General features: G+C 46.9%; 1 protein-coding gene across 5 annotated transcripts in view; it reads right to left on the reverse strand.

Annotated features, from left to right (window-relative positions):
• Window positions 1–5778: 5778 nt before the first annotated feature.
• Window positions 5779–12963, reverse strand: part of Ica1 (islet cell autoantigen 1, 69kDa) — a 160810-nt gene continuing 153625 nt past the window's right edge. For 3 of the 5 annotated variants that reach the window (XM_005388098.2, XM_005388099.2, XM_005388097.2), the window contains exons 14-15: window positions 8417–8506; window positions 5779–6051 (exon numbers count right to left, since the gene is read on the reverse strand). In XM_005388098.2, the coding sequence (XP_005388155.1) occupies window positions 5930–6051; window positions 8417–8506 (212 nt within the window). In that variant the 3' untranslated portion in view covers window positions 5779–5929. The remainder of the gene's footprint in view (window positions 6052–8416; window positions 8507–12963) is intronic. The other 2 variants (XM_005388101.2, XM_005388100.2) reach the window with 1 other exon arrangement.

Genomic DNA, 12963 nt, shown 5'->3' on the forward strand with positions numbered 1-12963 from the left:
AATCCACTGGAGTGTCGGTCCTCAGGAGGCCCCCGTGAGCTTCAAGCGTTCTGTACAAGTGCCTGCTGCTCATGGGTGGCATTTAAAAGCACTCATGCAGGGGGGCTTTCTGGAGAACACTGCAGTTCTAGTATGAGGTGAAGGTCTAGACTGGTCAAGCCTCCCCAAAGTTACATCCGGGGAAACTCAAGCATCCGTCTACAGCAGCTTCCTGCCCAGTGTCCATTCTTTCTTCCTGTAATAAGAGCGTGTTAGTTTTGCCTGGAGGAACTATCTTTTCTCTTCTCAGCCCTTGAGGGTCGACTCTGGCAATGGGTGTGTGAGAAGATGGACACACAGCGTCTTGCTCACTGACTCGCCCCTTGATCCCAGGGGCCGAGGACTGAACACGGGACCCAAAGCAGGTTCAGTACCCAGCCTGGCTGGAGATGCCGGTGGCTGTTCTACCAGCTTGCCGTGAGACAACGCGTCGACATGAAGACACGCAGGCCATTGGAGCCGAGAGCTGAATAGTGGACAGTTGTCAAGGACATCACCCGAGCCCCTAGATCAGTGGTGGTGAGCAAATGCCACACGAGGGCACACAGAGCCCTTGCTGGTGACATGACACGCAAGCCAAGTGCAGGAGTTGTTTTTTTCTAAACTAAAACCTCAGTATTCCAGTTTAATTGCAGTGTTGGCACTTTGCAATAAATAAATGGGTTTTGGGTTGCAGTTTGGGCACTTGCCTCTAAAAGGCTCACGATCTAGGCCCTAGATCTGTGCCTAACGCCTTCACATGACTGTACAGATAGCTGGGAAATAAGCCCATCTGTGTATTTTTATTGTTGTGTAAGTCAGTTTGAATTAGGCTAGAGTTCAGTAATGAGGTGCTTTTTTATTAGTACATTTGTACAGTACATAAGATTTACATGATGCTGGGCATGGTGGCACACGCCTGTAATCACAGCACTTAGGAGGCTGAGGCAGGAGGATCGTTGTGAGTTTGAGACCAGCCTGGGCTACAAAGTGAGCTCAAGGCCAGCCTGAACTGCATAGCCAGACCATGTCTCCAAAATGACACACACACACACACACACACAAATAAATGAAATTTACATGTATGGAGCTGGTACATGTACACAGCACCTTGAATTCCTTTTTTCATTCCTACATTCCCTTCACCGCTCCATCTCTTGATCCGCTTCCCATTTGAGAGAGTTGTATTTCCCTTTGTCCTATTATCTGTCTTTTATTTTGTGCTGTATTTATAATTTAGGTTTTTCATATTAGAGAAACCGTGTGACATTTAGGCTTTTGTGCCTGATTTATTTCACTTAATGTCATGGTCCTAAAGCGCATCAATTTTCCTACAAATGAGTCAAGTTTATCTTTCTTTATGGCAGAGTAGAGCTCCACTGGGTATAAATAACCACATTTTTTATCCGTTCATCTGCTGATGGACATATAGGCTGCCTCCAAGATTAAGCTATTATCGATTGTGCTGCTATAAACATGGGTATGCGTGTATTGCTGTAATGTGATGGCATTAACTTTTTTGCAAAGATACCTAGAAGGGGAAAAGCTGGGTGAGATGGGATTTCAAGTTTTAGTTTTTTGAGAACTCTCCATACTGATTTCCATAGTGGTTATACTAGTTTACATTGCCACCAACGATGTAAAAATGTTCCTTTTCTCTAAAGCCTTTCCAGCATTTGTTATTAGTTGATTTCTTGATGATGATGGCCAATATTTCTGGGATAAGATGGAATCTCAGTGTTGTTTTAATTTGCATTTCTTTAACGACCAGCGATGGCAAACATTTCTGCATGTATTTATTGGCCATCCATAAGTCTCTATTCATTTTACTTGCCCATTTTTTGATTGGGTTTTTTATTTTGAGGGACCTAAAAATGTTAAAACAGAAAAACAACCAGTTACAAAACAAAATAGGGCCGGGAGTGGTGGACATGCCTGTAATCCCAGCACTCGGAAGGCTGAGGCAGGAGGATCACTGTGAGTTTGAGGCCAGCCTGGGTTACACAGTGAGTTCAAGGCCAACCTGAACTGCATAATGAGACCCTGTCTCAAAAAAAAAAGTAAAACTCTTACACTCATAGGTGTATAGAAACATTGGTGTGCAGAACTGTTTTTTCTGAACAGAATCCTGGTTGCACAGGAAATAGTACTGAGAATCAACAAACAGGATTGCATTAAATTAAATGATATGTACAGTAAAAGAAACAACCAAGAGAGTGAAAAGAAAACTTAACCAATGGGAAAAATATCTCCCAACTTTTCCTGAGAGGATTAATACATAGCCTATATGAAAAATTCAAAAAGATGATGTGCTTTTTGAACTTTGTCTTTCTAATCTATTCAGGTGCCTCTCAAGATTCTAGATTCTGATTACTTTTGGTTAAAAAATAGTTAACTCTAAAAGCTCCATAAAACACAAGGTGTGCGGCAGTATTGGCTGCTACCCTCTCCCACACCTACTGAGAATATTGCTCATTTAATATGACGCGTTTATCTAAATCCTTCTCGGTGCAGAATTCTCAGCAGTCACTGCCAATTGTTTGGAGCTGTCCCCAGGCCGAAGTCTGTTTTCCAGCAACGCTGGAGGGAACCCCGTCGCTGCATTGTGAGTGGCACCACTCAGGAGACGGGGATGGTGGCTTAAATCGAAGCAGAGGGTTTACTGCCGCTGCCCGTTTGGAGGGTGCTAGTTGATCACAAAGACAGGTGCAACTGTGATATACTGGCAAAATCAAATAGTCTTTATATTTAACTCCAAGCCATTGCCAGAGCTAGCCTCTGGGGAGGGTCTTTCTGCAGCAGCCTTTGAGAGAGGGGAGTGTAGAGCTCAGCTAACTGGCTCGGGCTGCAGTTTGGGCAGAAGGCAGGCGAGGCCTGGCATGTGCCACCGTCACCCAGATGGCTGGGCAGCCTCACATGGCACTTTCAGAGCCTCCGCCCTGGCCCTACACTGGTTATAGAAGCTGACTCATGTACATTGGATGAAGCGTGCCTTCATGCCCATTGGCTACTGGGGCTCCCGGGGCTCCCGGGGCTCCCAGCACCAAGGAGATCACATTTTCTCAGGCAAAAACCTCCGACAGAGAGTGTTGCTTCTTCCTAAGTTGGTGCATTTCTAGTTCCAAAGCGGATGGATGATACTTTTCTCACCCTCCCAGAACTCAAAATCAACTTGACATTTTTAAAATTACATTCTGAAGGGATTGAATCTACACACCAAGAGCCCATGCCAGCTGGGGGCAGAGGAAGGAGGAGATGGAATGGTCTCTGGCTGCCTGCCTTCAGCGCGTGTATTCTCTGCTGGCTGCGGGGAGGGGTGCAGACGGCTGGACCCGCAGAAAACCCCTGCAGAAACAGGTGCGGCGTGCCTCCCAGGCTTCCAGGGCAACAGTGGCTCGGACTGGCCTTGTGACATGGGGTGGAAATGCAGAAGCGCGATTGCATGTGAGGACGCTAAGCTATCTCTGTCTTGTTCATGCCAGAGATAAGCCGGGGGCAGCTAGGAAGGGCCCTGAGACTGGTCCTACCGCAAGCCCTCTAGCCGGGCTGGCACACAGGCCCCTTACAAGAGAATCAGGCAGCAGCTGCTTCTCCTTAAACTGGAGAGGTGGTCAAGGAGCTTTGTGTGAGCCCGGATCAAAACACGCCTATCAAAAGGGATCAAGAGCCTGGCCAAGTGAGCTGCAGATGGGAAAGGGAACAGAATCTCTTTCTTTGCTTTTTTTTCTTTTTTTTAAACAAAAATGTAAAGAAAATTTGGGGAGAAAATGCCTCCTGTGCAATTTTTTTCCTCTTCTTTGTAGCAAAGCCTGTCCAACTACCACAATCCTCTCTCCACCCACAGATCAATTTTAAAACGCAGTCTGGTAGTATTTAAAGTAATCCATTCAAAATAGAAGAACCCCGCCCCCTACTTACCCTCCCACCACCTGGATGGAGAAGCCAGGCCCCCCAGCTTCAAATCCTCGCTGCAGCTGCTGGAGGCTTTCATGGCTTCAAACAATCTCAGGATGGAACCAGGACCCGTGGTCCTTACTGCACGAAGGGCAAATGGATTTGGAGATCATCAATCCATTACACCCAAGGTAACCCCGGCTGACTGCCGAGGAGACAGATTTTGGGAGACACTACTGTGTCTCTGGAGTTGCAGCACTGCCTGGTATAGGCAGGTGCCTACAGCACAGACCTCAGCAGGCCAGGCAGCAGACGGGAGGGGAGGCACGGGTAAACTCTGAGGGAGGGGGGACAGTGCCTCACTAGACTCGGAGACTTCCCGGTGGCGGAAGAGGCTCGGAGGGGGCTCTGGAGGGGTGACTAGGGTTGTGATGGTATCCCTCTCAGGTGAACCGCAAATGCGGGCTGTGGGGTGGGGTTCAGGGTTACAGCAAGAACTCGAGTGCGTGAGATGTGAAGTGGGGTTCCGAGAGGTGTATCTTGATGTCTTCAAAGCCCAAGATTTATAGGCTGAGGGACCTGCTAGGAGAGATTCTGACAAATGAGACTGCTTGACAGGCTGTGCTGGGTTGGGAAGGCAACAGAGCTACCCAAGCTATGTCACTGGCGGGGTCTGCAACCCATCTCACCTGCATGAGGAACCCCCTCAACAATCCAGCCCTCCAGGGGAACTGCTGTGGTCCGGCTCTTCTATGAGGGCGCTCCTGTGTGGAACCCCAGGAAGCCCTCGCAGAGCTGGGGAGAAAGCTTCGGGAGCCCAGGAGCGTCCTCCTGGCCTAGCAGAACACGCAGAACCATTTCTTGGCTAATCACCAATTCCATATCCTTCATGGCCCCGAGGGTTGGAAAAGGATGTACACGGGCTTGTGCAAGCATTTGTGGCCCTCATTTAGCAGAATGTGGGCGGGGAGGAGAGGTGTCAGCATTGCGATCTTTGGTTTCTGTAACAGAGGTAGAATATCTGAGCTACCTGTGAGTCCAAACTCACAGCCGCTGCTCCTGGCCCTGCCTGACCCCACAAAAGTCCCACGCCCCCCACCCCAAACTGTCTTTTCAGGGTGGTGCATGACATCAAGTCAGGGCTACAGATGGGACTCAGTCTCCTCCATCTCTCTCCACCCGTCATGCCCAGGGTACTTATTTCAGCCCCAAACTGAGTCCCCACACAGACTCCATGACTTAACTTTGCACGTCAAATGCTTCTCTGTTTAATTAAAAAGAGTCACAAGAGGCTCCAGAAATACATGCTTCTCAATTCAAACCATGAAGACAGAAAAAGAGACACTGGTATCTGCAGAGACGGCTCTTTTCCACAGAATGCTCCTGCTGTGGAGGGAAGCCCAGCTCCTCCTCCAGGAGGACACGAGCCCCTCCGGACAGTGCTGTGGGGCCTGGGGCGAGCTTCTTCCGCAGTTCACTCCGAGGTGGTGTGACAGAAAGAGGGAATCTTCCTACAGGGCCCTCCCCTCAGCACAGGAGGGGACACGGGCTTTGTGAGGCTCCTGCTGCCTCTGAGGGCTGTTTGACACATGACAGGAAGTCCCTGACTCACATGAGCTATCTGACAGAGTGAGTCTTACACAGGAACGCCTGTGAGAGCTTGCAATTCTCAAATGTTCCTAAGTCTGGGATTTACTGTACGTACACCTAACACACAGTAGGCTTCTGATCTGAACTTGGATTTCACGGGAGCCCGTGACACCACGGTGGCCATGACGGTTTGCTGGCTGGAGAGTGGCGGCCTGCACACTGCTCCTGGACTGTTGAGGTTCATAGAGAGAACACACTAAAACCTCTCACGCCAAGTAAGAGTGATCAAACCAATATAAGGGCCTTTGACCCTTTCACTTTATTAAAATGGCACGTAAATATTAAAAGAGCATACTGATCACGTGACACTTCTGCCTGCCCCAGGGCGGTGCTGGGAGGCGGAAGCCTCCCTCCGAAGGCTGCAGACTCATGCATTGAGCAATTCGTGTTCTTTATCGGTTTTCCCAACAGCATCAGGATTTGATAAGGGGTCGAGGTCAGCAAAGAGGCTGAACCAGGCAGTCAGGTCCGAGGCAGCCTTGGCTGGCTCTGGGGAGAGAAAAGAAAACATCAACAGACCCACCTTCCGAATGCCCGCCTCTGCCAGGCTGTGTAGGCAGGGCCAGCACCATCTAGAAAATGGCATCTTGTGACTTCTGCCTCCAACAGGTTAGAGAATCCTGTGTGCCCGTGGTTGGTTAACATTTCTAAACCAGAGCCCAAAGCGTGGTGAACAAGGAGCTCTGTGTTAAATAATCCCCACTTTCACCTCGCTTATGGCCACTGCCCCAGAGCTGCTGCTAACCTCAGACCCTGCTGCTTCACCACGACCCGGAAATGGTGACTTCAGAGCTCAAAGAGTGAACGGCTGAGGAAGCAAGGTGCTTTCAAGTGTCTTTCTGAGGGATCCCTTTAAATCTACGAGGTCAGGTCAGAGAGCATGGCTTTTCTTTTTTCTTTTACTTTTTTGGTCTTTATGAGACAGGGTCTCCTATGCAGTTCAGGCTGGCCTTGAGCTCACTCTGTAGCCCAGGCTGGTCTTGAACTTGCAAGGATCCTCCTGTCTCAGCCTCCCGAGTGTTGGGATTACAGACGTGTGCCCCCACACCTGGCTGTCTTTTCACCCTTCAAAGCCACAGGCCCAGAAAGGCTTCTCCCTTCCAGGTCTGGCTTCTCTTCTGCCAAGGTCACCCTCTCCCATAGCCCATCAGAAGGCTCTGGCATACCTTCCCTTTCCCTAAGGGGGTCATGCCCCATCTTCAGCCTTGCTGGAGCACTCCTACTGCTCTTTCACTGACTGGAGCAGCTGCCCACATGTCCTGAGTACCATGATTATCAGCCAAGTTATCTTCCAGATGGGCACGTTTTCAAGAGTGCTTCATGCAAGCGATTTCTAAGTAAGCTGGGGCTCTTTGTACATAATCTATCTCTATCTCTCTATCTAAATCGTTCCACATGAGAATCTTAAATTCACTGGGTTGGACGACCCATGCATTTTTTCCTGTCCAACAGGTGGGAGTGTCAGAGGCACAAAGAAAATGGCTCTCTGATGGGGTATCTTTCCGGCTGAGAGCAGCGAGGACTGGGCTTGCCATCTGGCCAGAGTCTCAGAAAATACCGGTAGGACAAGTTGCTCAAAGCAGTCAGAGTGAAGGGACAAAAGTGGTAGGATTGTGTCCACACACACATGGCCTTTGAGCCTTTCATTCAAATGATCCTGAAATGCTAAAACAGTGAACTGATCACTTTATGCTTCTGATTCCCTCCCCTTCTTTTGCTTCAAAATCTCTTGTGGATACACTACTTTATAATGACATAATCCGTGTACAGGTACCTCCTACAGAGACAAGGGACTACCAGCAAGCAGAGGAATATGCAAGTTATAATTACACGGAACAGTCACTGAATTCCATGTGGTCAGCCGTCAAAGCACCTGGTTTATTAGATAAGCTGAGACTTGGTATGGTTTGTTCGAGGGGCAGGAGGTAGGGAGAACTACTTGAAGTTTGTAATGTCTTTCTTTGCTCAGCATATAGGTAGTCATACAAGGATACTGTATGGGGCAAGACTGATTTAGGTGTATTAGTGATCTCTATTCTTGATAGAGAATACCAAGATATTGTAAAGATTTCCCCGGTGAAACTACGCTACATGCTCACAGCCACTTTCTTCTGACCTCTGAGAAGGCTTCCAAGGTCCTCAGAAAGAATCATGGGGCAGCTGGAGGGGTCCAGTGACTGTACTTTGGGGCAACCTTTGGAAATCATTTGCACAACTTAAAAGAACATGTGGGACATTCGTTTTGATGATCATGGAATAGACATTTCCTTTCACTTCTGGTGGGCAAGAGAAAGTGAGAGCTGATCAAACGAGCAGAGATGTCTCTGCAGACATGAGCTGTTTGAGCAGATGTTCTCTTTGAAGGTCTGTCTCAAAAGTAAGGAACACTGGTTAGCTGCCTTACTGGATGGTTGCAATGGTATTTTTAGTTGAAGATCGAAAACCTCAGTGACCTTTGTTTTTGTTTTTTGTTTTTTCTGGTGCCAGGAATTGAACTCACAACCTCATGCTTGCCAGGCGGGCGCTGTGCCACTGAGCTAAATCCCCAGCCCTCAGTGACCTTTTTATACCTTGATATTGCCAGACAATCACATGGCGAGCAGTCAATCACATGGAGAGAGATATCTGATTCACTTTCATTAGATACAAGCCGATAAAGGGAATTATGAATTAGAACAGTAAGCCAGCAAAAAAGTCAGAAGGTAATTTCTAGAAGCATGCCAAATTATCCATCCCACAGCCCCGCAGTGAGCTCTGGATGCTTAAATGATAATTAGTAAAGAATTCCAGAAAATAGCGTCAGGTTGCTGGAAAGGAAGGAAGCCTCATTGCAGGGGAGAAAACACTGTATTACCTTTCAGCACAGGGCTGTTGTCGCTTGGGCTGCTTGCCTGTGGTGCTGACCAAGGAGTAGGAGGAGAACTGACACTGCTCTCTGACCAGCCTAATATTCAAAACCAGAGGACATTAGATCTAGCAAGAGCAGTCACAAGGTCCCAGCAACTGCTGGGTACAACCACGGGTCTCAACTATGGTGGCTTCCAAACAGAGGGTGGGAGACGGTACGACATGATCCCTCATGTTCCTCATACCTGAATACATTTGAGGGGACAAGAGATCCGTATCATCACGCCCCATTCAAAATATGGAAAACTAAGGGAGAGGCTGCACATTCAAAAACAAGAAATTGCGAAAATGAAAGCACTTTTGTTTAAGCTTTCTACCCATTTTCCTTTCCAAGTATGGTCATTTTACGATTACACCAAAGATCATCAATAGTGTCCCAAGGAAATCAAGTGCCTCGGTTTTCTGTGACGAATGGGGAAAATTTAAAACAGTGAACATCATTAAATGTAGAAACAGAAACACAGTACTAAACTGCCCATCTCCAGTATGATCCAGTTCACTTATTGCTACACAGCTAATGTAAATTGGGAAGTTTAATTAATACAGATAAATACAAGACAGTCTAGTCTAAATAAATGAGGGGAAATGCATCCCTTTGACTTCACACTGTACCCTCCTGATGGCATTTAACCTGTGCTGTGCACCTGTGTGCTGCCTGGCCCTCGGGGGCTGGAGGCACTCGGTACCTCTGCTGTGGGAAGCAAGCCTCCTTTCCCTCGCACGTACTGTCTGTTCTGGGTGTCTCGGCAGGACCCCTATTTAATTTAGAAATGCACCATGTTCTTCATTTCACCTCTGCTTTAGTTCTCTGTTCATACCTGTCTTCTCCCTGAGACAGGAAATTTTTTCTTCAGTGTGCTCCGAAATACTTAACACAGAACTGGTAGATGTTTGCTGATTAAGCCCGCTGTTGATTCTCACTGTGAAATGCAGACCACCAAATGATGCACTGCTGTCAGGACCATGGTGTTTAAAACGGTGTCGCTGTCCTGGGATGTGCTCGCGCTCAGGGTTTTATCTCTCAGAAAGCCCTCAGGAGAGACCATGTGTGGATGGCAGAGTGCAGATGGGACAGAGAAACCAGTTTCCTGAGCAAGCATGCCCTCAACATATGCCACAAAACTTACAGGACTTAACGCCATTTGTTTACCTGCCGTCCTAAGATGCATAATTTTCGGTAGACTTATTTATAGAGTTATATGAGGGCCGGGGATGTAGCTCAGTGACACAAGCACCTGCCTGGCAAACGCAAGGTCCTGAGTTCGATTCCCAGTACCCCCCCCCCAAAAAATAGAATCATATGAAATTTATTAGCTTGCGTTTTTGTCCTACCATCGTCCCCCCTGGAACCCAAGGGGCCACATTAGTCATGTGTATATCCTCCAGTGTGCATGATGGGAAATATATGACTGCTGAATTAAGATAAACATAATACACTTTAAACTGTGAGAAGTACGCTTTGGAAGCATTATTTTAAGAGATGGCAAAACAGTTCCCGGCACCAAGAAGAACCTCTGATACTTACTGGTGAATGCAGTTTATTTTAGACAAGCAATGTACAAACATGTTTATAAAGACCGACCAATAAAGAAGTCAAACTGGTCGACTGTAACCTACTTACTTGGTCTTAATAAAAAATATACACAGTTCTAAAAGGCACTGTCACTCACTGCAAAGGTACTTGGACATGCACATAATGTAATCCACCAATAATTCAAAGCTGCAGATGTAAGGAGACATCTGGGACGGTGGAAATGCCCTGACCCCGGTACAGGGGAAATGCTCGAACTGTTCTCCTTCAATAGGTACATTTTATAGCATATAAATTATACTTTGATAAAGTAATTTTTAAGAAATGACCAGTATTTGGTGTGAAATAGGAATAACGTGATCTCCCTGGTCCCTAGAAAACTGTCCCATGACCGCGTTTCCCTTTTAGGCACTAAAAGTGGTCAGCGTGGAAAGTGAAAGTTCTAGTCCAGTGTATTTGCCAAATAATGTCAGTCACAGAAAAGGTGAGAAGGCCACCCTTTCCCCACACTTCCTAAGTGGAAGGCACTCTGCAAACGAGGCAGAAATCTACCCCCAGGTCAGAATGAAGCTCTCCTCTCTTCATGTAAGGTCTGTGTGCTCAAAAAATTATGAACCAATAAAATGCATGTCAAGTCATATTTTAAAAGTGCCAGAAATACAAATCGTATTTGCAGGTGTAACATTTAAAGGATGATAATGTCAGATTTCTTCATAAAAAAACTTTTGGGGGGCAGTGGTGGGGATCAAACTCAGAGCCTTGTGTGTGCTAAGCAAGTGTTTTACTTTGAGCTACGCCCCGGCTCCCAAATGTCTTCTACTTGAATTCCTTTGTAGCTATGGACTTGTTTTTTAAACACAGCACACCTAGACTCTGATGAGCTATCCAAGCACCACCCTCAAATCCATAGACTTGGAGGCTTTTCTGAAGCAAAGAACATGGGTCTCTTTTTCACACCTTATTCTTGTGTCACCAGCTCTACATGTTTGCATTTGTGTCATGTATTTATAGTTTCCACAACTTTTTTGTTGGGGGCGGTGCTTAGGATTAAACCTAGAGTTTTGCACATGCTAGGCAAGTGCTATACCATAAAACTGTACCTTGCAGCCCTTTTACATTATTTTTTTTAAATTTTGAAACAGGGTCTTGCTAAGTTGCCTAGGCTGGCCTGCAACTTTCTATCCTCCTGGCTCGGTTTCCCAAGTAGCTGGGATTCAAGGTGTGCGGCATTTCACGCAGTTTTATCATATACACACATCCACGCAGTTGTCACCATAATCAAAATACACAACTTCTTACCAAACTCTCCTGTGTGCTACCCCTCTGCAGACACAGGCAGACCCTCTTCCTCATCCATAGCTTCTGCCAACCACTAATCTATTCTCTACCTCTACAATTTTGTTATTTCACAATTATTATTTATCTAACGGCTAGAAATGTAACTCAGTGGTAGAATACATACCTAGCATGAATGTGCCACTGAGCTTGATCCCCAGCAAAACACACACACACACACACATTTTCTCTCTCTCTCTCTCTCTCATGTATGTACAATGTTATATAAATAAGATAATATAAACTTTAACTTTTTGCTAGTGGCTTTTTGTTGTTGTTTTAGAAACAGGGTCTTGGGCTGGGGATTTAGCTCAGTGGCAAAGTGCCTGCCTGGCAAGCACAAGGTCATGAGTTCGATTCCTGGTACCGGAAGAAAAAACAAAACAAAACAAAACAAACAAACTAGAAACAGGGTCTCTCTGTGTTGTTCAGGCCAGGCTTAACCCCTGTGCTCATGGCATTCTCTGCCTCAGTTTCCCAGTTCAGCATCTCACAGACGCACAGGACGTCATCGCCCAGCCTTCAAGAAGAAAGCACCAGAGAGCTGGGCCACATTTACTCCTGAGAACAGTCACTAAGCGCCCACTTACAGTCAGACTCCACATGCAGAGCGGGGTAAAATAGCATGGCTGTGACACCAGCTGTTAGCAAAAACACACTGCTCAGCTGCAATTTCACCCTCACTTAGATCATTCTGGAAATTATTTAGGGGAAGGGTGCGATCAGGGTAATTATGGATGGAATGCCAAATCAGATTTAAAATGTCTTGGCTTCTGTCAGGAAAATCACTGTTTAAAGAAAATTTTGCGCTGCTAATTTTCCAGTAATTGCCTTCAACTGTTCTCTGGTTGGTGTTAGTTGGCTGAGGTGCTTTGACGGGGAGGTGTGGCTGGAAAGATGCCTGCCCACCTCAGAGGAATTCTATCAGGACAGAGGTGGGGAAGGGTGGGGCAGGAGGGCTGCCAGCCCTGTGAACAAAAGAACTATCCGAGTTCTGGGTTTCTTTGATATGGCAAATGTGCTACCCATTTGCAGGAAACACATATAAAATTTTACAAGTGCAACCCCGCCCCCCTTTACTTACATAAGGGAAAATACAAATCGGCCAGAAGGAACACTGGCCGGGGAGAGCAGCAAGCCAGGCCAAATCACTCCATGCAGAGAAGGACTTTGCCCAGGGTGAGCACGGAGCTCGCTAGCTGACAGTGCAAATCTAATCACAGCCTGGGGAGTTGTGGGGTGGGCTTGGCCTTGAAGAGCAAAGTTGGAAGGACACGGCCACAGTGGCCAAGACCACCCTGCATTGCCCCCTCTGCCTCAGTTTCCATACCTGCAAGGAGTGGAAAGAATTTCCGCCTCATTAGGTTGTTGCACAGACAAATTGGGATCCTGTAGAAGAAAGCAGGTAGTACAGAGGCTGGCGAGCAGCCCTCAGTAAATCTAAGCTGAATGTAGGTTTTTGTCCAGTAATTTAGCAGGCATTGGGAATAAGTAAGCCCTGAGAATAATATCTACAGGGTTCACAGCCTAGGCTTTTATTTTAATCTATTATCAATTTCTTTCTCCCTACTTGCCTGACATCCATCCACTCACCCATCCATCCACCCATCTATCCATCCATCCACCCA

Source organism: Chinchilla lanigera, unplaced genomic scaffold, assembly GCF_000276665.1.
Source record: "Chinchilla lanigera isolate Chin_1 unplaced genomic scaffold, ChiLan1.0 scaffold00031, whole genome shotgun sequence".
Classification (NCBI taxonomy): Eukaryota; Metazoa; Chordata; class Mammalia; order Rodentia; family Chinchillidae; genus Chinchilla; species Chinchilla lanigera.